This window comes from Durio zibethinus, unplaced genomic scaffold, assembly GCF_047325235.1.
Source record: "Durio zibethinus cultivar Kanyao isolate XHJ-2024 unplaced genomic scaffold, ASM4732523v1 HiC_scaffold_172, whole genome shotgun sequence".
NCBI lineage: Eukaryota > Viridiplantae > Streptophyta > Magnoliopsida > Malvales > Malvaceae > Durio > Durio zibethinus.
Genome location: NW_028322795.1, coordinates 8,168 through 31,591, shown reverse-complemented (window position 1 = coordinate 31,591; position 23,424 = coordinate 8,168). Strand labels below are relative to the sequence as shown.

At 33.0% G+C, this 23,424-nt stretch overlaps 1 protein-coding gene across 1 annotated transcript; it reads right to left on the bottom strand.

Annotated features, from left to right (window-relative positions):
• Window positions 1-4,472: 4,472 nt before the first annotated feature.
• Window positions 4,473-6,635, bottom strand: LOC149509438 (cytochrome b6). Its single transcript, XM_089757724.1, has 2 exons — window positions 6,182-6,635; window positions 4,473-5,357 (listed from the first exon to the last, which is right to left on the bottom strand). Exons 1-2 carry the CDS (start codon window positions 6,185-6,187, stop codon window positions 4,716-4,718), a joined length of 648 nt encoding a protein of 215 aa, XP_089613850.1. The 5' UTR covers window positions 6,188-6,635; the 3' UTR covers window positions 4,473-4,715.
• Window positions 6,636-23,424: the final 16,789 nt, after the last annotated feature.

Sequence of the window (23,424 nt, the reverse complement as noted above, 5' to 3'; positions counted from 1 at the left end):
GGCACCTCTAGAAAGATCAGAAGTGATCAGAGCTGTAATTGTACGTACTTGTAAAGAACTCAAACGCGACAACGGTATGATAATACGATATGATGACAATGCTGCAGTTGTCATTGATCAAAAAGGAAATCCAAAAGGAACTCGAATTTTTGGTGCGATCGCCGGGGAATTGAGACAGTTAAATTTCACTAAAATAGTTTCATTAGCTCCTGAGGTATTATAAGACGAGACCTCAATTCAATATAGTTATAGTATTTAAATTAGAGTATTTAAATGACATAGATTAATTAGTAGATTGTGTCTCACGTATATACCTTTACTAAGTAAAAAAAAAAAAAGAACATGTTGGTTATATCAAAATTCGGGAGCAACAATAATTTTAGTTTACCATGGGTAAGGACACTATTGCTGACATAATAACTTCTATACGAAATGCTGACATGAATAGAAAAGGAACGATTCGAATAGGATCTACTAACATCACTGAAAACATTGTTAAAATACTTTTACGAGAAGGTTTTATCGATAACATAAGGAAACATCGGGAAAGAAACAAATATTTTTTGGTTTTAACCCTACGGCATAGAAGGAATAGGAAAGGACCATATAGAACTATTTTAAATTTACGACGGATCAGTCGACCCGGTCTACGAATCTATTCTAACTATCAACAAATTCCTAGAATTTTAGGCGGGATGGGGATTGTAATTCTTTCTACTTCTCGGGGTATAATGACAGACCGGGAGGCTCGACTAGAAGGAATCGGCGGAGAAATTTTGTGTTATATATGGTAATCTGTCTAACATCCGAATTGTATCCGAATCCGAAACTTTCCATTTGTGAAAAAAAAAAGCACGGGTTGTCTAATAGAACTCCTCCTGCCCTACAGTAGTTGATACGTCAAGGAAGTTTTACCTGGAATAAAAGAACAAAAATGGATTCATGGAGGTTTAATTAGTGAATCACGTCCACTCCAGATTCCTTTAGATAATGAAGATCTGATTCTAGGTTATGTTTCAGGAAGGGTCCGATCGAGTTTTATACGTATACCACCGTGGGATAGAGTCAACAAAAGTGAAGTAAGTGCTTATGATTCAACCAGGGGGCGTATAATTTATAGACTCCGCAACAAGGATTCGAACGATTAGGTAGTTTTTTCAACTTCAAGATTCCTTTCAGGGGGATCCAATTCAAGGTTCAAAAATTTCAAGAAACTTATTTTCTTCCAATAAGTAGATTCGGAAAAATTTAAGGAATAACAACTATGAAAATAAGGGCTTCCGTTCGTAAAATTTGTGAAAAATGTCGACTAATCCGTAGGAGGGGACGAATTGTCGTAATTTGTTCCAACCCGAGACATAAACAGAGACAAGGATAATCTTTCTATTCTAAAAAGAACTCCTTAAAGTTAAAGAAAAGAAACTAATCTTAAAGAAAGCGATGAACAAATAAAAATAGAAGATCTGTTTTGACATGAAATGGATATATCCATATATCTCTGACTTATCCTTATGAAATGATAAAATATGGCAAAACCTATACCAAAAGTTGGTTCACGTAGGAATGGGCGCAGTAGTGCACGGAAAAGTGCACGTAGAATACCAAAAGGAGTTATTCATGTTCAAGCAAGTTTCAACAATACCATTGTTACTATTACAGATGTACGGGGTCAGGTAATTTCTTCTTCCTCCGCCGGTACTTGTGGATTCAAGGGTCCAAGAAGAGGGACTCCTTTTGCTGCTCAAACCGCAGCGAGAAATGCTATTCGAGCAGTAGTAGACCAAGGTATGCGACGAGTGGAAGTTCTGATAAAAGGTCCTGGTCTCGGAAGAGATGGAGCATTACGAGCTATTCGTAGAAGTGGTATACTATTAAGTTTCGTACGGGATGTAACCCCTATGCCACATAATGGCTGTAGACCTCCTAAAAAAAAACGTGTGTAGAAATAAACACTAAAGAGATTTCAAGAGAAATAAATGATTCAATGATCTGATCAAATAAAATAATATTACTATGGTTCGAGAGAAAGTAAAAGTCTCTACTCGGACACTGCAGTGGAAGTGTGTTGAATCAAGAACAGATAGTAAGCGTCTTTATTATGGACGCTTTATTCTGTCTCCACTTATGAAAGGCCAAGCCGACACAATAGGCATTGCGATGCGAAGAGCTTTGCTTGGAGAAATAGAAGGAACATGTATTACACGTGCAAAATCTGAGAAAATACCACACGAATATTCTACCATAGTAGGTATTCAAGAATCAGTACATGAAATTTTAATGAATTTAAAAGCAATTGTATTGAGAAGTAATTTGTATGGAACTCGTAACGCCTTTATTTGTGCCAAGGGTCCCGGATATGTAACTGCTCAAGACATCATCTTACCGCCTTCTGTGGAAATCGTTGATAATACACAGCATATAGCTAGCCTAACCGAACCAATTGATTTGTGTATTGGATTACAAATCGAGAGAAATAGAGGATACGGTATAAAAACGCCAAAGAACTTTCACGACGGAAGTTATCCTATAGATGCTGTATTCATGCCTGTTCGAAATGCGAATCATAGTATTCATTGTTATGGGAATGATAATGAAAAACAGGAGATACTTTTTCTAGAAATATGGACAAATGGAAGTTTAACTCCTAAAGAAGCACTTCATGAAGCCTCTCGGAATTTGATTGATTTATTTATTCCCTTTCTAGATGCGGAAGAAGAAAACTTACATTTAGAAAACAATCAACACAACGTTACTTTACCTTTTTTTCCTTTTCATGATAGATTAGCTAAACTAAGAAAAAAGAAAAAAGAAATAGCATTGAAATATATTTTTATTGACCAATCAGAATTGCCTCCCAGGATCTATAATTGTCTCAAAAAGTCCAATATACATACATTATTGGACCTTTTGAATAACAGTCAAGAAGACCTTATGAAAATTGAACACTTTCGCATAGAAGATGTAAAACAAATATTGGGCATTCTAGAAAAGAAGTAGAAAAGCATTGCGAAATTGATTTACCAAAATTTTAAATCCATTGGATTTAGGATTTATTTCATTTTTTTTTTTTTTACTTTAGAAAATTAGAAAAAAAAAAAAAAAACGAAAATGGATTTTGAACCTTCAGCACAATCCATATATTGGGACCAGAATTGAATAAATGTATCTAGGGAGAATTCACTTTGACTTTGAAGTGACTACTCCCTAGATACGCACATCATGATATTTTATTTTAAAATTGATTCAATTTAAAAAAGACCTAAAGTTAGGGATTTATCAATCGGTAATGTTGCTCCAATACCCAACCAAAGGGCCACCGCAGTACCAATCAAAAAAACGGTTGTCGCTACTGGACGACGAAATGGATTTTGGAATTTATTAACATTTTCCAAAAAAGGTACTGTTAATAATCCCGCAGGTACTGAAACCATTAAAAGAACACCCAATAACTTGTTAGGTACTGTACGAAGTATTTGAAATACAGGAAAGAAATACCATTCAGGTAATATTTCCAAAGGAGTTGCAAATGGATCCGCGGGTTCACCAATCATTGAAGGTTCTAGAACCGCTAAGCCTACGTTACAAGCAATAGTACCGAGAATTACTACTGGAAAAATATATAAAAGATCATTGGGCCATGCGGGTTCCCCATAATAATTATGACCCATACCTTTAGCTAATTTAGCTCTTAATACAGGATCGTTCAAGTCAGGTTTTTTTGTTATTAGGATAGGTGAATTTTTCTAGATCCATCCCCCGAAGGAACCGGACATGATAATTTTTCATCATCCGGCTCAAGCAAAAATCAATCGAATCAAATGGATACAAACGGATACATATAAAATGAATCTATATGTTATCCACACATATATGAATGATTTCATATGTAAGAAAAAAGTTACCTGATTCCATTTTACGAAGTTGCAACTATACATTCCAAGGAATGCCATTTTTACAGGTAAATGCTCAATACCCAAGTAGGCGTACAAAGTTGATCGTGATCAAGTGCTTTCTGGGTCGTCTTAGGCCTTGCGATTCACCTTTATCCCAAAAATATATCGAGATTTTTTACATACAAAGGATTTACTTGTTACTAATATAGTCTAGCCTTTGCTCTTCTTTAGATCCCTTGTTTCACTCCGATAGTATAATAATAATAAATCGGGTCGATGCAGAAGAAATGAATGTATTTTCATACTATTAAGATAAGAAAGTAAAAAAAAAATAAAAATAAATAAATAAAATCTAATTTGCATTATGCCAAATCACTTATTCTACTGGATCTTACGGAGCCCTGTTCATACACGACATCGTCAGGTCTGATCATAGAAAAGATTCTCTTCAAGCGAACCAGCCTATCCTTTGTATGGGGCTTACACGGTGGTTGGAACAAAGACACATTTGGTTGTGAATTCCAATGTAGCAGATAAAGGCATATTTCTGCATGGCCCAATCAATAGTTCAAGTCACACACTCCCATAATCCATTTTCTCTTCGGGGAATTCCCTTCAACTATTCATGTCATATCAAATAAATAATAGAATATTGTGGAGTTGAAAGGAAATATCCAAATACATGTCTTATTTTTTTTTTTTTTTCAACAATCCATATTTGTAGCAATGAAATACTATTGTTCCTCCCCCAAGTAATAAGATAAATGATTGGCAAGTAATAAGATAAATGATTGGTTACAATATAGCTATGGTCTATATTCTCTATAAAGGACCAGAAATGCCTTGCTTACGTATCATTAGGAAATGCATTAACATAAATACAGCAGTAAGAAGGGGTAATACAAAAGTGTGTAAACTATAAAAACGGGTCAAAGTGGATTGTCCCACACTAGCACTTCCACGCAATAACTCTACCAAAGGCGATCCTATTACCGGAATAGCTTCCGGAACGCCTGTTACGATTTTGACTGCCCAATAACCAATTTGGTCCCAAGGTAAGGAATAACCTGTTACACCAAAAGATGCAGTCAACACAGCCAGAACCACGCCTGTAACCCAAGTCAATTCGCGAGGTTTTTTAAAACCACCAGTGAGATAGACACGAAATACGTGCAGGATCATCATTAAGACCATCATACTTGCCGACCATCGATGAACTGATCGGATTAACCAACCAAAGTTAGCTTCAGTCATTATGTATTGAACAGAAGTAAAAGCCTCAGTAACGGTTGGACGATAGTAAAAAGTCATAGCAAATCCTGTAGCTACTTGTACCAAAAAACAAGTAAGCGTAATTCCTCCTAGACAATAAAATATGTTAACATGAGGAGGAACATATTTACTAGTTATATCATCTGCAATCGCCTGAATCTCGAGGCGTTCTTCGAACCAATCATAGACTTTATTGAGATAGGTAAACCAAGAGGACTCCCCCCCTGAGAACCGTATATGAGAATTTCATCTCGTACAGCTCAAACAAAAACACCCAAATAATAGCTGAAACGGATATGGAATAGAAAGTTTGAAACTTCTTAATCTTTTCATTCAATTTTATCTGAAGACACAAAAGAGTAAAAATCCGAAAGCTCTTTTTTGTAGTTGTAATTATAATGCCAAAAAATCAAGTCGGCGCATTCGTCTTTATGTTGATCAGGCCTCTTGAATCTTCTATTTACCTACTTATTTCTTTTCTTTTTCTTTGCTTTGATTTGTTATTTATATGGAATGTGGCTTTATTCTTGTTTTCTTTATTTTTAATAGGAATTCTCTTGTTAAGACCCTATGAATCAATTGAAACTTCAGATTCATACCAGAACCGCGATGATTCAATAAAACCTTCAAACTAAGTCCAAAGATTCTTTGAGTAAGAATTATTGGATCATCACTTATTCAATGAATAGAATAGATATAATAAATAAAAATACAAAGAAAAGAAAGGTTTGTCCTTTGATCAAAATAAGCATAAACTAAATGAGAGTTTGAAAGAAGAAAAAATTTCTCGATTTATAAATAAAAAACCTCTTTCTTTGAAAATTTTTTTTTTTTTTGAGTCCGGCCGCGAGGTTTGAATATTAAGTATGAATCATAGTTCGAATACTTCGTGATCCATTTCATATATTCCGTGCTCCAGATACTAGAATGGCTATCCGACGGGATAAAACTATCTCGATCAAGAGGACAGACCCATTTTCTGTACTATCAATAGGATCAATTATAACAAGTCACACACTCATATTCCGGAAATACAGAAACAAAAAAAATTTCGCGGTCGAACTACCAAAATAGAATGGGCTAAAAAAAATCCGAGAACTAAAAGTTTCACTTTTTGTATTGAAAAGCGAGGCTTCGTGGTTCTTGTGAATCTAATTCAGCGAAATTCCATCCAGTAAAACGGAAGAATTATAAATCTCCAAAATAATAGATAAGAATATCGAAAATAAAGCCATTGCGACACCCATCAAAGGAGTCGTTCCCCATCCAGGAGCTACTTTACCATATTCCGAATTCAATGGTTTCAAAAAATCCCCTACAACAGTTCGTCTTGGACCAGATCTAGAACTACCCTCAACGGTTTGTGTAGCCATAAATCTTATTTTGTATTCAGTGAGATCTGTTGACTTTGTATATCATTCCGCTGTAAATAAACGATCTTATCATAGATCCATTGTGATCTTGAAATTATATTTATATTTATATTATTTATATTTATATTTATATATATTATTTATATAATTATATAATAATGGAAACAGCAACTTTAGTCGCCATCTCTATATCTGGTTTACTTGTAAGTTTTACTGGGTACGCCTTATATACTGCCTTTGGGCAACCCTCTCAACAATTAAGGGATCCATTCGAGGAACACGGGGACTAATTGAAGTAATGAGCCTCCCAATATAATATTGGGAGGCTCATTACTTCAATTGAGATAATGAAAAATCATTTCATTTTTTTAGTTGGAACTTTAGGCGGTTCTCGAAAAAAGATAGCGAAAAAAATTATCCCTAGAGTAGATACTAAGAGGAATGTATAAACCAATGCTTCCATAAATTCGATCGTGGTTTACAATTATAGCTTCCGTACCTATTTATTTAGAATCATCTCCCGAATAAAATAACGAAAGAACAAGAATCAAAGAAAAGGCAGCGATTTTAATCAAGATTTTTACAGCAGCCTATGTCAAATCACAAACAGAAAATAGAAGCGAAAAATAACAAAGCAATCTTGCATCAGACTACTTGTCTTCTTGTAGTTGGATCTCCAAGTTTTTGGAATGCTCCAAATTCCACTTGAGCATCCAAATCTGGATCAATACCGGCAAAAACATCTCTGAACAGGGTTCTAGCACCATGCCAAATGTGTCCGAAGAAGAAAAGCAAAGCAAACGAAGCATGCCCAAAAGTAAACCAACCCCTTGGACTGCTACGAAAAACACCATCGGATTTCAAAGTAGCACGATCTAATTCAAAAATTTCACCCAATTGAGCACGTCTAGCATATTTTTTCACAGTAGCAGGATCACTATAACTCACTCCATTGAGTTCGCCACCATAGAACTCAACAGTTACACCTACTTGTTCGACACTATACTTCGATTCTGCCCTTCTAAAAGGAACATCCGCTCTAACAATTCCGTCTCCGTCTACCAAAACAACCGGAAATGTTTCAAAAAAAGTAGGCATACGACGTACAAAAAGTTCACGCCCTTCTTTATCTCTAAAGATAGGGTGTCCTAACCACCCAACGGCTATTCCATCCCCGTTGTCCATTGAACCCGCTCTGAATAATCCTCCTTTTGCCGGATTATTGCCAATGTAATCATAAAAAGCTAATTTTTCAGGAATTTTAGACCAAGCTTCTGATAAACTTTGATTTTCGGCTAACCCAGCACTAACCCTTCGATATATTTCTTGCTGGAAGTATCCTTGATCCCATTGATAACGAGTAGGACCAAATAATTCGATGGGGGTAGTTGCTGAACCATACCACATAGTTCCAGTAACAACAAAAGCTGCAAAAAAGACAGCAGCTATACTACTGGAAAGGACGGTTTCAATATTTCCCATACGTAATCCTTTGTATAAACGTTGGGGCGGACGGACACTAAGATGGAATAAGCCCGCTAATATGCCCAATGTCCCTGCTGCAATATGATGAGAGGCTATTCCTCCCGGAACAAAAGGATCAAAACCTTCCACGCCCCACGCTGGATTTACAGGTTGTACCTTTCCGGTTAGTCCATAAGGGTCGGACACCCATATTCCAGGACCATACAATCCTGTTACATGAAATGCGCCAAAGCCAAAGCAAGCCACTCCTGAGAGAAATAAATGAATTCCAAAAATCTTGGGCAAATCCAAAGAGGGTTTTCCTGTGCGCTCATCACAAAAAATTTCTAGATCCCAATATACCCAATGCCAGATAGCTGCCAAGAAGCACAAGCCAGAAAACACAATATGTGCTCCGGCCACACCTTCGTAACTCCAAATACCCGGATTTGTTATAGTCCGCCCCGTAATACTCCAACCGCCCCATGAATTGGTTATTCCTAAACGAGTCATGAAGGGTATAACGAACATACCTTGTCTCCACATTGGATCAAGAACGGGATCGGAGGGATCAAAAACAGCTAATTCATATAGAGCCATTGAACCGGCCCAACCAGCAACCAGAGCTGTATGCATTATATGAACAGAAAGCAAGCGACCGGGATCATTCAATACGACAGTATGAACACGATACCAAGGCAAACCCATGGAAATACCCCTTTATCAAATCAACGAAAAATAGACACTATGTAACTTTATTGCATTGGAATACCTCCCCTTTTCGGTGGATTCTTTCGGAGAAAGGATTAATGTTTGTTCTATTCCATTAGTAATAAGGGAAGAATTCGGCTCAGAAGAAAAAAGAGAAGCAGATCTATTCTATACTCGATAAGTATCAATACGCAATGGGGGTTGATCCTATTTTTTATGAATGAATGCATCCCTATTTGTTCATCATTCAAAGGACCTATTCGTAAGAATTCTCTTTCATTCATTCCGCCTTTCTTTATTTTATGGCCTTAGTCTATCTATGTATAAAATATGATAAAGGCCCATATTATTAAGACCATTATTACATATTATTAAGATAAGACCATTATTACGTATTACATTACGTATTACGCTTCCACAATCAAAGTGAAATATAATATTACATATTATAATATTACATATTATTAAGATAAGACCATTATTACGTATTACATTACGTATTACGCTTCCACAATCAAAGTGAAATATAATATTACATATTATAATATTACATATTATTAAGATAAGACCATTATTACGTATTACATTACGTATTACGCTTCCACAATCAAAGTGAAATATAATATTACATATTATTAAGATAAGACCATTATTACGTATTACATTACGTATTACGCTTCCACAATCAAAGCGAAATATAATTTTACATTCTTTTTACTTTATGCCTGTTGGTATTCCAAAAGTTCCTTTTCAAGTTCCGGGAGATAACGATGCAAGCTGGGTTGACATATAGTGCGACTTGTCAAATATATTGGGTCATATGGGATTCCCCCGTTCTCTCGCCCGATCGAGATATCCCCTGTTTCGCCCCAAAAAGATTGATTGAATTATCAAAAATTTGTAGCGGGAAGTGTAATGAAGTGCAATTAGAGATCCATTTCATGGGGGTGTATCCAGATTAATATTTTCAATTAGAATGATTTATGGTTGGCTTGGTTGGACTGATAAAATGAAGTATCCAGGCTCCGTTTAGAAAAAACCCAATTGGTAATATATTTATGATTACCACCTATATCATAATCATAATTTTTCTTTTTTTTTTTAATTATAAATAAGAGCGATTTCAAACTGTTAATCAATCGAATAATATGGGAAATACGTTGAATATTTGGCGAAAAACATGAAAGAAAAAGGAATTAAATTAAAATAAAAAAAGGAAATGAAATCATAGCAAAAAGACGTGGTATTGGGTCATTTGTCCTATATGTGCAAATAAAAATCGGGCAGATCTTTACTCGGAGTAGAGCATAAACCTAAAAAAATTGAATAAAAAATTGACGAACCCCATTCAGGAACAAGAAAATGACATCGTGATTTGGATTGAATCGCAATGAAAAAAAAATGGATCAATGAAAAGTTTGTGCAATAAGTTTAGCGAATTTTTTCTATATTATAGGAAAACGGGCCAAAACTCATCTTTCTTTAATTTAATTTTAAATTTCATTTTATTTAAAAAATGTAAGAAAAAGCCCCTTCATTAGAAATTAGAAGTTAGAAAGGTCCGACTAGAAAAAACAAAGGATGGCTGGAATCTACACATTGATTTTTTTTCGCAATTTTTGTTGAACCGTATGCATCAAAAGGTGCCTGTACGGCTACTAAGGGATACAATTTTATCCTAATCAACCGAATTTATCGAGAAAGATTGCTTTTTTTGGGCAAAGAGCTTGATATCCAGACCTCGAATCAACTTGCGGGTATTATGATCTATCTCAGTATAGAGAGTAATAGCCGAGACCTGTTTTTTTTTATAAACTCTCCTGGCGGAGGGATAGTATCTGGATTATCTCTTTTTGATACTATGCAAGCAGTGGAACCAGATGTGCATACACTAGCCATGGGATTGACCGCTTCAATCGCAGCTTTTCTCTTGGTCGGAGGAGAAATTACCAAACGCAGAGCATTCCCTCACGCTCGGCGCCAATGAGTTTTTTTTTTTTATTATTGATGGAAAGAAAAAAGAAGACTATGCCTTCGCCATATGAAATATGAATTAGTAAGTAATAATAGCATGGCACTTTGAATTCGATATGAAATTTTTTTTTTATTTCTTTTTTTTTTTTTCAAAAAAAAATATTAGATTATGTATCGAAAGAGTAGTATGAGAGAAGGGGCATTTCCAATTTGATCTTAGCTATCGTGGGCCCATCTCAGGCGTCACAAACTTTTTTTCTTTTCCTACCAGAGGCTATTAACAATATTTATGTTATGAAAGAGTACGAAAAAAAAAAAGACTATTTTTTTTCTTTCTTTTTTTTTTTTCAAAAAAAAAAAGAAACTTTGGGATTGCTGAATCACAGACGAAATAAATATATAAAGCAACGGAGCCATCATAGTATTTTTAAACTTTTCCGAAAAAAAAAGAAAAAGAAGGATGGTAATTGGATTATTTATTAATCTGGGTCTAATAGACTCTATATTTTCTCTTTTTTTCGATGAAAGAAAAAAGAGAATTCCATTGTAAAGCCGTATGCAATTGTAAAGCCGTATGCAATGCGCAAAAAATGCCTGTACGGTTGTTCAATTCTATAGCTATTCTTCTCGCCTCATTATGTGAGTTAGAAGTATGTTATATCATCAGGGTAATGATCCATCAACCTATTAGTATGCTTAAGGATGATGGCTTCAAAGACTGGGTCATGGAAACAGACGAAGTAATGAAAATGCAAGAAGACATCATAGAGGCTTATGTACAAAGAACGGGCCAGCCCCGATGGGTTATAAACAAAGACATGGAAAGAGATAATTTTATGTCAGCAAAAGAAGCCAAAGATCATGGAATTGTGGATCATATAGTGCGTACAGAATCGAGACCTATAGTGAATGAAAAACCTATAGTGAATGAAAAACCTATAGTGAATGAAAAACCTATAGTGAATGAAAAACCTATAGTGAATAACAAACCTATAGTGAATGAAAAACCTATAGTGAATGAAAAACCTATAGTGAATGAAAAACCTATAGTGAATGAAAAACCTATAGTGAATAACAAACCTATAGTGAATAACAAACCTATAGTGAATAACAAACCTATAGTGAATAAAAAATGGAGACTAGTTAACGACAATGGCAATGGAAGACCACCATTTGACGACAATGGCAATGGAAGACCACCATTTGACGACAATGGCAATGGAAGACCACCATTTGACGACAATGGCAATGGAAGACCACCATTTGACGACAATGGCAATGGAAGACCACCATTTGACGACAATGGCAATGGAAGACCACCATTTGACGACAATGGCAATGGAAGACCACCATTTGACGACAATGGCAATGGAAGACCACCATTTGACGACAATGGCAATGGAAGACCACCATTTGACGACAATGGAACACCATTTAATTTTGATTTAGATTGATTTAATCCCTCTTATTCCTTTCCTTCTTTTTCTCTTTAATAGATTAATATTTTATTAATCTATTAAAGAGAAAAAGAAGTAATTCATAATCATCTGGTTAGGATCGATCTAAACCAGTCTATTATGTATATGATTGTATATGATTCAGCATGCCAACTATTAAACAACTTATTAGAAATGCAAGACAGCCAATTAGAAATGTCACGAAAGCCCCTGCTCTTCGGGGATGTCCTCAGCGCCGAGGAAGATGTACTAGGGTGTATGTGCGACTTGTTCAGATCATGGGCTGAGAAAAAGGAAACAATTTTTCAGTATCAACGATCAGTACCAGTGAATAGAATGGGGTTCTTCCGTTCACTATCTAAAAAAGATAGATCTACCATATCCTTCTATTGTGTATGAAATTTATGGTTTCCATTGGCGCAAATCCAATCTTGGAATTTTTTAAAAATTCCCCATTGGTAGCAAATGCTTATCCATTAAGCGGGGAAAATCCTATTTAAAAAGCAAAAAGATTATGCTTCGACTCTTGCAAAGAACGGACTAACAGGGTCAGCTACCCAATTAATCCTCCTAATTACATACCGTTACTGTATAAGATAGATCTCGTTGTGAAAGATCTATTACTGAAAAATTTATGAGTAGAGCCGAAGAGTGTGAACTGTACAAGTTACCAATTAAATGTTAAATGAAGGAATGAGCTCCGGTGTATAGAGGGGACCTCACCGTTTAAGAAGTAACCATAGAAACGATGGAACCCACTATTTATTTATCCATTTCTATTTACTCCTTTATTTTAGTTAATATGCTTTTTTTGATACCTAGTATCAATACAATTTCTTATTTCAAGGCGAAATGAAATGCCTAGAAAAAAGGAAAAATCGTGGGCGGGACGGTTATAGTAGCAAAAGCCATTGGAATTTTTATTTTATACATTGGAAGAATCCGTTTTGTTATTAATAGACTAGAAAAGAATAACTGAAAGAAAGAATTAGTTATTCATCAAAATTTCTTTTATTCAATGACCAGAATGAAAGAGGGATATATAGCTCGGAGACAAAGAGTAAGAGCTTTGGTTTCGGCTGATCGGGATAGAGATAGGAAAAAAAGATATTTTCGTCGTTTGTGGATCACTCGAATAAATGCAGGAATTCGAGGAATGGGGGTATCCTATAATTATAGTAGATTAATAAAAAATCGGTACAAGAAACAGTTGCTTCTTAATCGTAAAATACTTGCACAAATAGCTATCTCAAATAGGAATTGTCTTTATATGATTTCCAACGAGATTATAAAATAAGGAGATCGGAAGGAATCCACCGAAATGCTTTAAATGAAATGGGGTTCCCTCGAGAATGAACTCGAGGGAGGTAGAGTAGAAATTAATATGATAAAAAAATTCTGATAAGGTCATCAAAACAAGAAAACAAGATGAGCGAAGACGCTCAATAAAAAAAAAAAAAATTTATTTTTCTTCCCCAACCCGATTCGATTCTTTTATTTATTTCTTTTTTCTTACGACACGACAATTTTGATTATCAGATTTTTTGAATAAAGCATCAGTCTACGTTTGATAATTTTGAGTCAATTGAAGGGTAAGCCTATTTATTTCTGGTTCTAAGAGCAGTAGTTCTAGCGGTCGACTCTCTTCTTTCAAATCGTTTCTCATTTCTGGTTCTAGTTCTAGCGGTCGACTCCCTTCTTTCAAATCGTTTCTCATTATTAATAAAGGGTAACGAAGATAAAATACGAGCTTGTTTTATAGCAATAGTAATTAATCGTTGTTGTTTTAAAGTCAATCTATTTACTCGCCTAGATAAGATTTTTCCTTGTTCACTAATAAATCGACTAATTAAACTCATGTTTCTATAATCAATTCGATCCCCCGATTGGATCGGGGGCAAACGCCTACGAAAAGATCGCTTGTATTTATCCATCATTTCTTTATTCCTTATTTCTAAAAATAATCCTATCCTATCCTTTTCTAAAATCCTATTTTGATCGGATCAAATTCAAATTATAGAATTAATAGAATAAATACGATTTGCTTTGTTTTTTTTATTATTGTATTATTTATTTATTATTTATTTCTTATTTATTTGTTTATTTTATTAGTTTATTTTAATTATTTATTTATTATTTATTTGTTTATTTTATTAGTTTATTTTATTATTATATTATTTATAGATATTTATTTAAATATAATTTCATATTTTAATATATTTAATATATAAATATAATTTCATATTTTAATATATTTAATATATAAATATAATTTCATATTTTAATATATTTAATATATAAATATAATTTCATATTTTAATATATTTAATATATAAATATAATTTCATATTTTAATATATTTAATATATAAAATATAAATATAATTTAATATTTTAATATATTTAATATATAAATATAATTTAAATAAATATCTATAACTGTGATAATACATAAATAATAAATAAATATAATTTATAAATATATATAAATATAATTTCATATTTTAATATATTTAATATATAAAATATAAATATAATTTAATATTTTAATATATTTAATATATAAATATAATTTAAATAAATATCTATAACTGTGATAATACATAAATAATAAATAAATATAATTTATAAATATATATAGAACCGACACGAAAATAATAAATAATTAATAAAATAAGAAATAAATAATGAAATATAGTAATAAATACAAAATATAGTAATAACTAAAAAATATAGTAATGAATAAATCATACAATATAATAAATAATACAATATTAACAATATTAAAATTAACAACAATATTAAAATTAACAATATTAAAATAATCATTATGCACGAATAGAAAATAAAAAAAAAAATAGTTAGTGATATTAAAAATCTAATTCCTAATCAATGAAAATCCAACTCCTAATCATTCGAAGACTGTAAACTAAAAATCATTCGAAGACGGTAAACTAAAAAAATAAATAATTGACTCGAGAATAAAGAAAAAAATTATTAAAAAAATAAGAACTAAATAAAAAATAGAATAAAAAAAAATAAAAGAATATTGATACAATCATATACCAGGTTAAAAAGGTTAAAAATTTATTAACGTGCATATCGAATAATTTAAAACTAAAAACTTCACTTTAAAAAGAAAGCGTGGAATAGACAAGGAAATACAAATATAGACTAATATATAAATAAAATATTTGTTATATATTAGTTATATATTATATCTAACTAATTATATACTTAATATTACTTAATATATTATATAATATATATTATTATACCTGAATACCTAATGTCCTATTTTCTCATACTAAATACCTAATGTTACCTAAATACCTAATGTCCTATTTTCTCATATTCTCGGGAAGGGTTGACATACGAGTACTTGATTCGATTTATTTCTTTATCTCCCCGTGAATTGTATGTTTGTAACAATAGGAACAGAATTTCTTCAATTCCAATCGACTAGGCGTATTGTGTCGATTTTTTTGAGTAATATACCTGGAAATGCCCGTTGATTCCTTATTAACGACGTTTCGAACACAACTGGTACATTCCAAAATAATCGTTACTCGGACATCTTTACTCTTGGCCATGAACCCCCTTTGAGTTTTTAATTCACCCAACTCTTCTATTTTCCGATCAAAAGTGAAGAAGAAAGGAATGAAAATAAATAAATAAAAGTTGCTAACTCAAAACCAAATCCTGAAAGATTTCGTTGCAATCAATTGCAATCAATATAGTAAATCAATATGTATTATACTAATAGTAAATAAGTAATACAATGATTTCTAACTCGATTTAGAATCACAGTACGGTATTTTCTTTAAGTATCTTGTAGGATACTGTTGTTCCAGCCACATTTCTCTTTTCGCTCTACTAGTAATTTAATTGGAGCTTGAACCCAAGTTTTGTTGAGGTTCAATCCACTTTTTTCGTTCTACCTTCCTTATTTATTTTATATAATTCTTATATAATTAGAATTCTAAAAAAACTAAATAGAATTATTTCTTATATAATTAGAATTCATTTCTTATATAATTATAATTCTAAAAACAACTAAAGTCAAGGGGGGGCGAGAGATTAGTCACAGATATTTGATTGTATATCGATCTAATCTTTTTCACCCCGTCCCGCGACAATAACTAGAATTAAAAAAAAGGGAATGTTAACGCATCCGGGAAGAAACGATTGATCTCTATCAATAAACCCGCTAAAGAACCGAACCAGAGAGTACTTAGTACCGGTGCTACGGAAAGATATGTTTTTAGATCTCGCATTTAAAATCCTCCTTCTTTATCGTATTACCTACATTATGGTAATACATATATAATCACATGTATGTGTGGTTAAAGACCACTTGTATTTGTATATTTGTACCCGGAATTCCTAATTCAAAATTAAAATTTAAATGTACAATGATTCGATAGATAAGATTTTCCTTTTCTTAAAACAGCAAAATAGGTCCCTTTCTGCCTGAGAATTCCCGCCAAAAAGATTCATTTATTATTCATTATATGGTTGTTATATGATATGAGACCAAAAAGAGGAAATGGAAAGATAATTTTTGTATATCAATAGATGAAATAAGGGTGTGGAAAACAAGACAGGGATTCTCTACAATAACATCGTAGGCCAATTGAAAGGGATGTAGCGCAGCTTGGTAGCGCGTTTGTTTTGGGTACAAAATGTCACGGGTTCAAATCCTGTCATCCCTACCTATTACTTCTCCTTTGAGCAGTAAGGAGGGAGCCATTTTAGTTTTAGATTGATTAAAATTAAGCATACATAATCTATCATTTTCTCATATTATATATGATATATGATAGTATAGGTGTGCACGATGTATTGGGGTTATAAAATAAAAGAATCCTCTTTTTTACAGTCTTATTTATTATGATAAGAAAGCGCTCTTAGTTCAGTTCGGTAGAACGTGGGTCTCCAAAACCCAATGTCGTAGGTTCAAATCCTACAGAGCGTGATTCCGCTCTTGTTAAGTCGAAAATTACACCGAACTGAAAAAAAAAAAAAAAAAAAAAAAATTGAACAGCAATTCGAATTTGACCTCCTTGAATTAAATTAATTAAATTAAAATTAAAGGGGTCAGTCAAAAAAAGAGATGTTAATTAATCAAAGGTCCAACTGATCACCACGTATGTATTGTAAATATGCGGTTACGAATAATCCAGCCAAAGTAATAGGAATTAGACCTAAGACGATTCCAAATAGAAAAACTTCAATCATTTCAATTTATTTGAAAGGAGAAAAAGAAAGGTAATATCTATCCCTAAATATTAATCTCTATTGCCCATGAATATCAATAACTAATAATTGATAATTAACACGGTAAGGAACTATAGAATATATGGAATAGGACAGAAAACTTTGTTTTTATTAATTGTTCGTTCATTCAATTAATTTTCAAATAAGTCGTATCTTACTCAGACCAATAAATAGAGCTGAGGTTATAGTTAAAGCCGCTAGTAAAAAACCGAAATAACTAGTTAGAGTAGGCATGAAGGAGCTAAATGAAATATGTTCTTTTTATACATATGTTTATAAAGCACTTACCTAAGTTTCAATTTTTAAAAGAGACGGGGATAAGCAAAAATACCAATTGAAAGAATAAGTTCAATTGAAATTTTTTGATTCATCAATCATTCTAAACGGTATTCACAAAAATAGAGCGGCAGGACAAGAGTAGAAAAGAAAAAGAAATAGATTCATCATCTTTGTAGTTAGGTCAAGAAAAAACCTTTGGATCTAATACAAGAATACAAGAAAGGCCGCCTCACAAATATTGATTAGTAGAATTTTTTTTTTATTCCTTGCTCTTTTTTTTATCTATATCTAATACTATCGACTACTCTTACTTGTTACTAGACGACTAAGCAATTCCTTAAAATAAAAAAAGGAGGGCTTACAACAAAAAACAAAACCTCTTATGCAATTACGAAAAAAAGTCAATTTTTAGATTTCGCATCTAATTGACTTGCGGAAATATGATAATTTCCTTCATGAATTATTATAAACTTGTTGGATTCACGGGTTACCTGATCTTCCGTTTCTAGCCCCAAACCAATAATAGAATCCCCTATATTATATTCCAGGAATTTGAGGAATTTTCTATCGCATGATACGTGGTTATACATCGACAAGCAAGAAGAAGAAAGAAATTATCTAGCACTTCATGTCGATATACTGTTTGAAATTGCGTTGCTGTGTCAGAAGAAGGATAGCTATACTGATTCGGTATACTCTAAAAATACCTTTGGTACAATATTGACGATCTCACAAAGATTGAATTTCAGTGAATTTCCGTTTACTGATCTCATCTTTTACGGAATCGATCCCCTACAAGAATATGCGGAGCTCAGCATGTCTGGAAGCACAGGAGAACGTTCTTTTGCTGATATTATTACCAGTATTCGATACTGGATCATTCATAGTATTACTATACCTTCCCTATTCATTGCGGGTTGGTTATTCGTCAGCACAGGTTTAGCTTATGATGTGTTTGGAAGCCCTCGTCCAAACGAGTATTTTACAGAGAGCCGACAAGGAATTCCATTAATAACCGGCCGTTTTGATTCTTTGGAACAACTCGATGAATTTAGTAGATCTTTTTAGGAGGACCCAATGACCATAGATCGAACCTATCCAATTTTTACAGTGCGATGGTTGGCTGTTCACGGACTAGCTGTACCTACCGTTTCTTTTTTGGGGTCAATATCAGCAATGCAGTTCATCCAACGATAAACCTAATCCGAATTAATTATAGAGCTATGACACAATCAAACCCGAACGAACAAAATGTTGAATTGAATCGTACCAGTCTCTACTGGGGGTTATTACTCATTTTTGTACTTGCTGTTTTATTTTCCAATTATTTCTTCAATTAAGAAAAAAAGAGTAGTAGAATACTAAATAATAGTAGGAATTCTCTTATCCCATTCGGAAGGATTGCATCTCATAATTATCTATGACTGTTTATGTCTTTAGCATGACCACTTGATGAAATGTGGAGGGAAGCGGGATAAATGGCCGATACTACTGGAAGGATTCCTCTTTGGATAATAGGTACGGTAACTGGTATTCCTGTGATCGGTTTAATAGGTATTTTCTTTTATGGTTCATATTCTGGATTGGGTTCGTCCCTGTAATATGTAATAATGGGATGAACTAAGTTATAGGCATGAAAGTGTAAGAACTCAACGGGGCCCGCCTCCTCTTTCTTTGTCTGATTCGCGAGGAGGGGTCCCGTTGAATTCTTAATGATCATAATATTTTGTTCGTATAAATATAAATGACAACAAATAGATCACTTTTTCCGATGATGTTTTTGAAAAATGAACTCGATTAATTGATTCATAGCATCTGTTCTTCGATAGTATCTATCGATACTTTCAAGGTTAGAAGAAAAAAAGGAATCACTCAATTTCCTTTTCCTGGATGACACAATCACAATATATATTTAATTTTAATATTTAATTTTTTTTAATATTTAATTTTAATATTTTAATATTTAATTTTAATATTTCTTTTTTTTTTCTGTCGACCAGATATCAAGCAAACCCTTTCTAGACTAGTCTAACCTTACTCTATTTATTTTAGTATTTCATCAAAGTTTGAAATTTTTTTATAAGTTCATCGCCTTGCTTCTATTTTATATTTATAAAAAAAAGGATTCCTTCTCTTTTTTTTGGTTGTCCATTACTTATTATATTATATTATACTTATTTATACTTATACTTATTTTATACTTATTTATACTTATTTTATACTTATTATATTATCCTTATTACTTATTCGATTACTTTATTACTTATTCTATTATCTATTATAATCTATTATCTATTATAAGTAAATCTAAAAAAATAAAGGGTTCTGAAAAATCTGGAAAAATATAAACTAAGAATAGAAATCTTTGACGAATGGGATCCGGAATTGTTATTATTTCGACACAAGAAAAGGAATTTTACACATCCTTTTCTTGTGCCGAAGGCTAGGAAGACGAAGAATACTCCCTGTAATTATTTGTTCCCCTCATTTATCCTTCCTTTCTATTCTCCGCTTACTTATCTTATGTTTAGTATCTAATCAAATTGAATTTAGAAAACAAAACCCATTCTGTGACATTTCAATCTGACAATAGGGATATAATTACACCCCTCCCATTTAGATTGAAAAAAGAAAAGAAGGGGTAAAGACAAATAGTCTTCTTCACAATATACAGATTTTGAATGCGGTAAAAGTAATTCCTAGAGAAAGAATATAAACAAGCAAAAGACTTTTCATACTTTTTTCATCATACCTAACCTAATTGCCAGGAAGAATTTGTTCTTTTTTACAAATTTGATGTTGATAAATCCACGGATCTAGAAATTCATTTCGGACACTTGAACCTTTTCAAATTGTTTCTTTTTAAGAACCAAAAAGATTTGTGCAAAAACAATAGATGCCAAGAAGAACAAAAGGCCTTGGACACGTAGTGGATCTTGAAGTACTATTTCTGCATCCCCCTGACCAAATCCACCCACATTAGGATTACTTGTTAATGGTTGATCAAGTTTGATAGATTCACCCTCTGAAACAAGAAGTTCTGGTCCTGGGGGGATAATATCAACCACTTGATGTCCATCCAATGCATCCGTTATGGTTATTTCGTACCCCCCTTTTTCTTTTCGTATGATTTTGCTTACTATACCTGTTGCCGTAGCATTATAAATTGTATTGTTACTTTTGTTCCCGTCGGGATAAATCTGACCCCTTCCCCTATTTCCGCCTACGTATATGGGATATTTTAAGAAATGAACATCCTTATTACTAGCAGGGTCTGGGGAAAGAATAGGAAAGGTGATTTCACTATATTTTTGACCAGGAACAGGACCTATCACAAGAATATTTTTCTGAGTGGGGCGGTAGTTCTGAAAAGACAGATTGCCTATCTTTTCTTTCATCTCGGGCGAAATACGATCAGGTGGGGCTAACTCAAACCCCTCCGGTAAAATAAGAACAGCACCCACATTCAAAGCCCCTTTCTTACCATTAGCAAGAACTTGTTTCAGTTGCATATCATAAGGAATTCTAACAACCGCTTCAAATACAGTATCAGGAAGTACCGCTTGTGGAACCTCAATATCCACGGGTTTATTAGCTAAATGGCAATTGGCACATACAATACGCCCAGTTGCTTCTCGTGGATTTTCATACCCCTGCTGCGCAAAAATGGGATATGCATTTGAAATGGATGCCCCGGTTATTATATAGATCATGAGCGATACGGAAATGGATCGAGTAATCTCCTCCTTTATCCAAGAAAAAGTATTTCTAGTTTGCATGGTACAATCATTGATCCCGAAAATTTCTACAATAAAATTAGGTAGGTCACTAGTATAGTTCCCTATCCACGATTCTGCTATTTACTTTTACTGAAAAAAAAAAAAATTTACTGAAATAGAGGAGGAATTGTATTCCCCTGATGGGTAGAAAGAGTAAAGTAAGTACGACTTTGCATTCTTTGCTTATATACAAAGTAAGAAAGATTCTAATTGAATCCGTGAATCATTTTTCAGTCAGTCAGTGAATGATAAATAACTACAAGTGACGGCGATACATGATTTAAATAACGAAAGATCGAATATTTAAAAATTGTATCTAGAATGACTGGAAGGGTACAAGCAAGAACAGATATAATTTGATCATTATGAGCAAATCCAAAATCTTTGTAGATATAGCCAATCATTAGTTCCCAACCGTGGTGCGAATGGAATCCGACACAGAACTCAGTTAATAAAAGAATAGAAAAAGCTTTTATTGTGTCGCTTAAATTATATAGGAATTCTTGAACCCAAGAGTTAAGAATAACAAGTTCTTCATTACCCAAAATAGAATAACCACTTAGAATAACGAAACAGATTAGATTTGTCGAGAAGTGCAAAATCGTATGGATACGATCCTCATTGTGCATCTTGATCAATTGGATCGTTTCTTTGTGGATTCCTATACGAAGTTTTTGTAGATGTGTTTCCGGGTATTCTTTTATCATTTCGTCCAACAGGAGGAGTTCCTCTACTTCTATGAATTGTTCTAGAATACTTTTTTCTTGAATATCATTCAAAAAAGTTTCGGATTGCCTAGTATTCCACCAATTAGTAATCCAAGATTTCAGACTTTTATTAAATGAGAGAGAGATCCACCAGGGCAAAAATACTATAGATGCAAAATATAGAAGGGGAGTGAATGCTTTCTTTTTTGCCATTTTTTCATCTGTGAATTGTTAATGAACCCACCTCATTCGTTGACTTTATGTGATCTAATCTTTCTATCAAGCATGACTTTCATTATATTATAAATTATAAGATAAATTATAAGGTAGGGGCCCATGAATCTATTCTCTGTTTTTTTTTTTTTTGATTCAGTGCTTAGTCCTTGAATCTAAAAAGAGTACAGAAATAGAAAATAAGAATCCACTTTGAATTCGAATGTTCGAATGAAATATATATATATATTATTGTTTCCAGATATCTCAATTGATCAAATTCGAAGCAATTGCCCTCTTTCGATAACTGCCCGAAAGAACCGCTTCAAATAATAAAGATTATTCTATTCAGATTTTGAGACGAAGGAGCTCCCTGTCTATATCAAGATATCAATCAAATATGTCGAAAAATTTTCGCGGGTTATCTAGACTGTATATAGTCTAGAGTCCGGGAATAATTGAAAAAAAAAAAATTATGAAAAATATTATGATGATCAAAAATGAGTGACAAAAAAAGACAGAAAAGTTATCATTACATTTATCATTATGTTATAAGAAAGAAATCTACTTGTTTAGTTCTTAAGGAGCACAAAAGAAAGGATAAAAGGGGAGGGGCTGATTGACAAAAGGAAAGTAGAGAAAATTTACAAGATATAATCTATCTGTATCTAACGTATCAACTCCAAATATTGAAAATAAAAAGTTAAATATTTCGAAATACTTTGATATATGAGATGAATCCATTATTTCGATTTCTTGCTTGTTTTGTTACTGAATTAAGTTGAGTGGTTTTACATTTACAGACGCATAAAAAACAATTTTTGTGGACAAAAAAAAAAAAACAGTTTTGTTTTATGTTATGACTCTTCCGTATACGTCTTCTTTGGTTCGAGTGGGCATTCTTAAGAAACTTCAGTTTAGTTCTGCTATAGAAAAAAGAGGCTTCTTGTCTTGAGTTTTTTCCTCCTGCCGAGAAAGCATTTATTCTGCAATTCATTTCAAAAGACTTCAATCGGTACACGC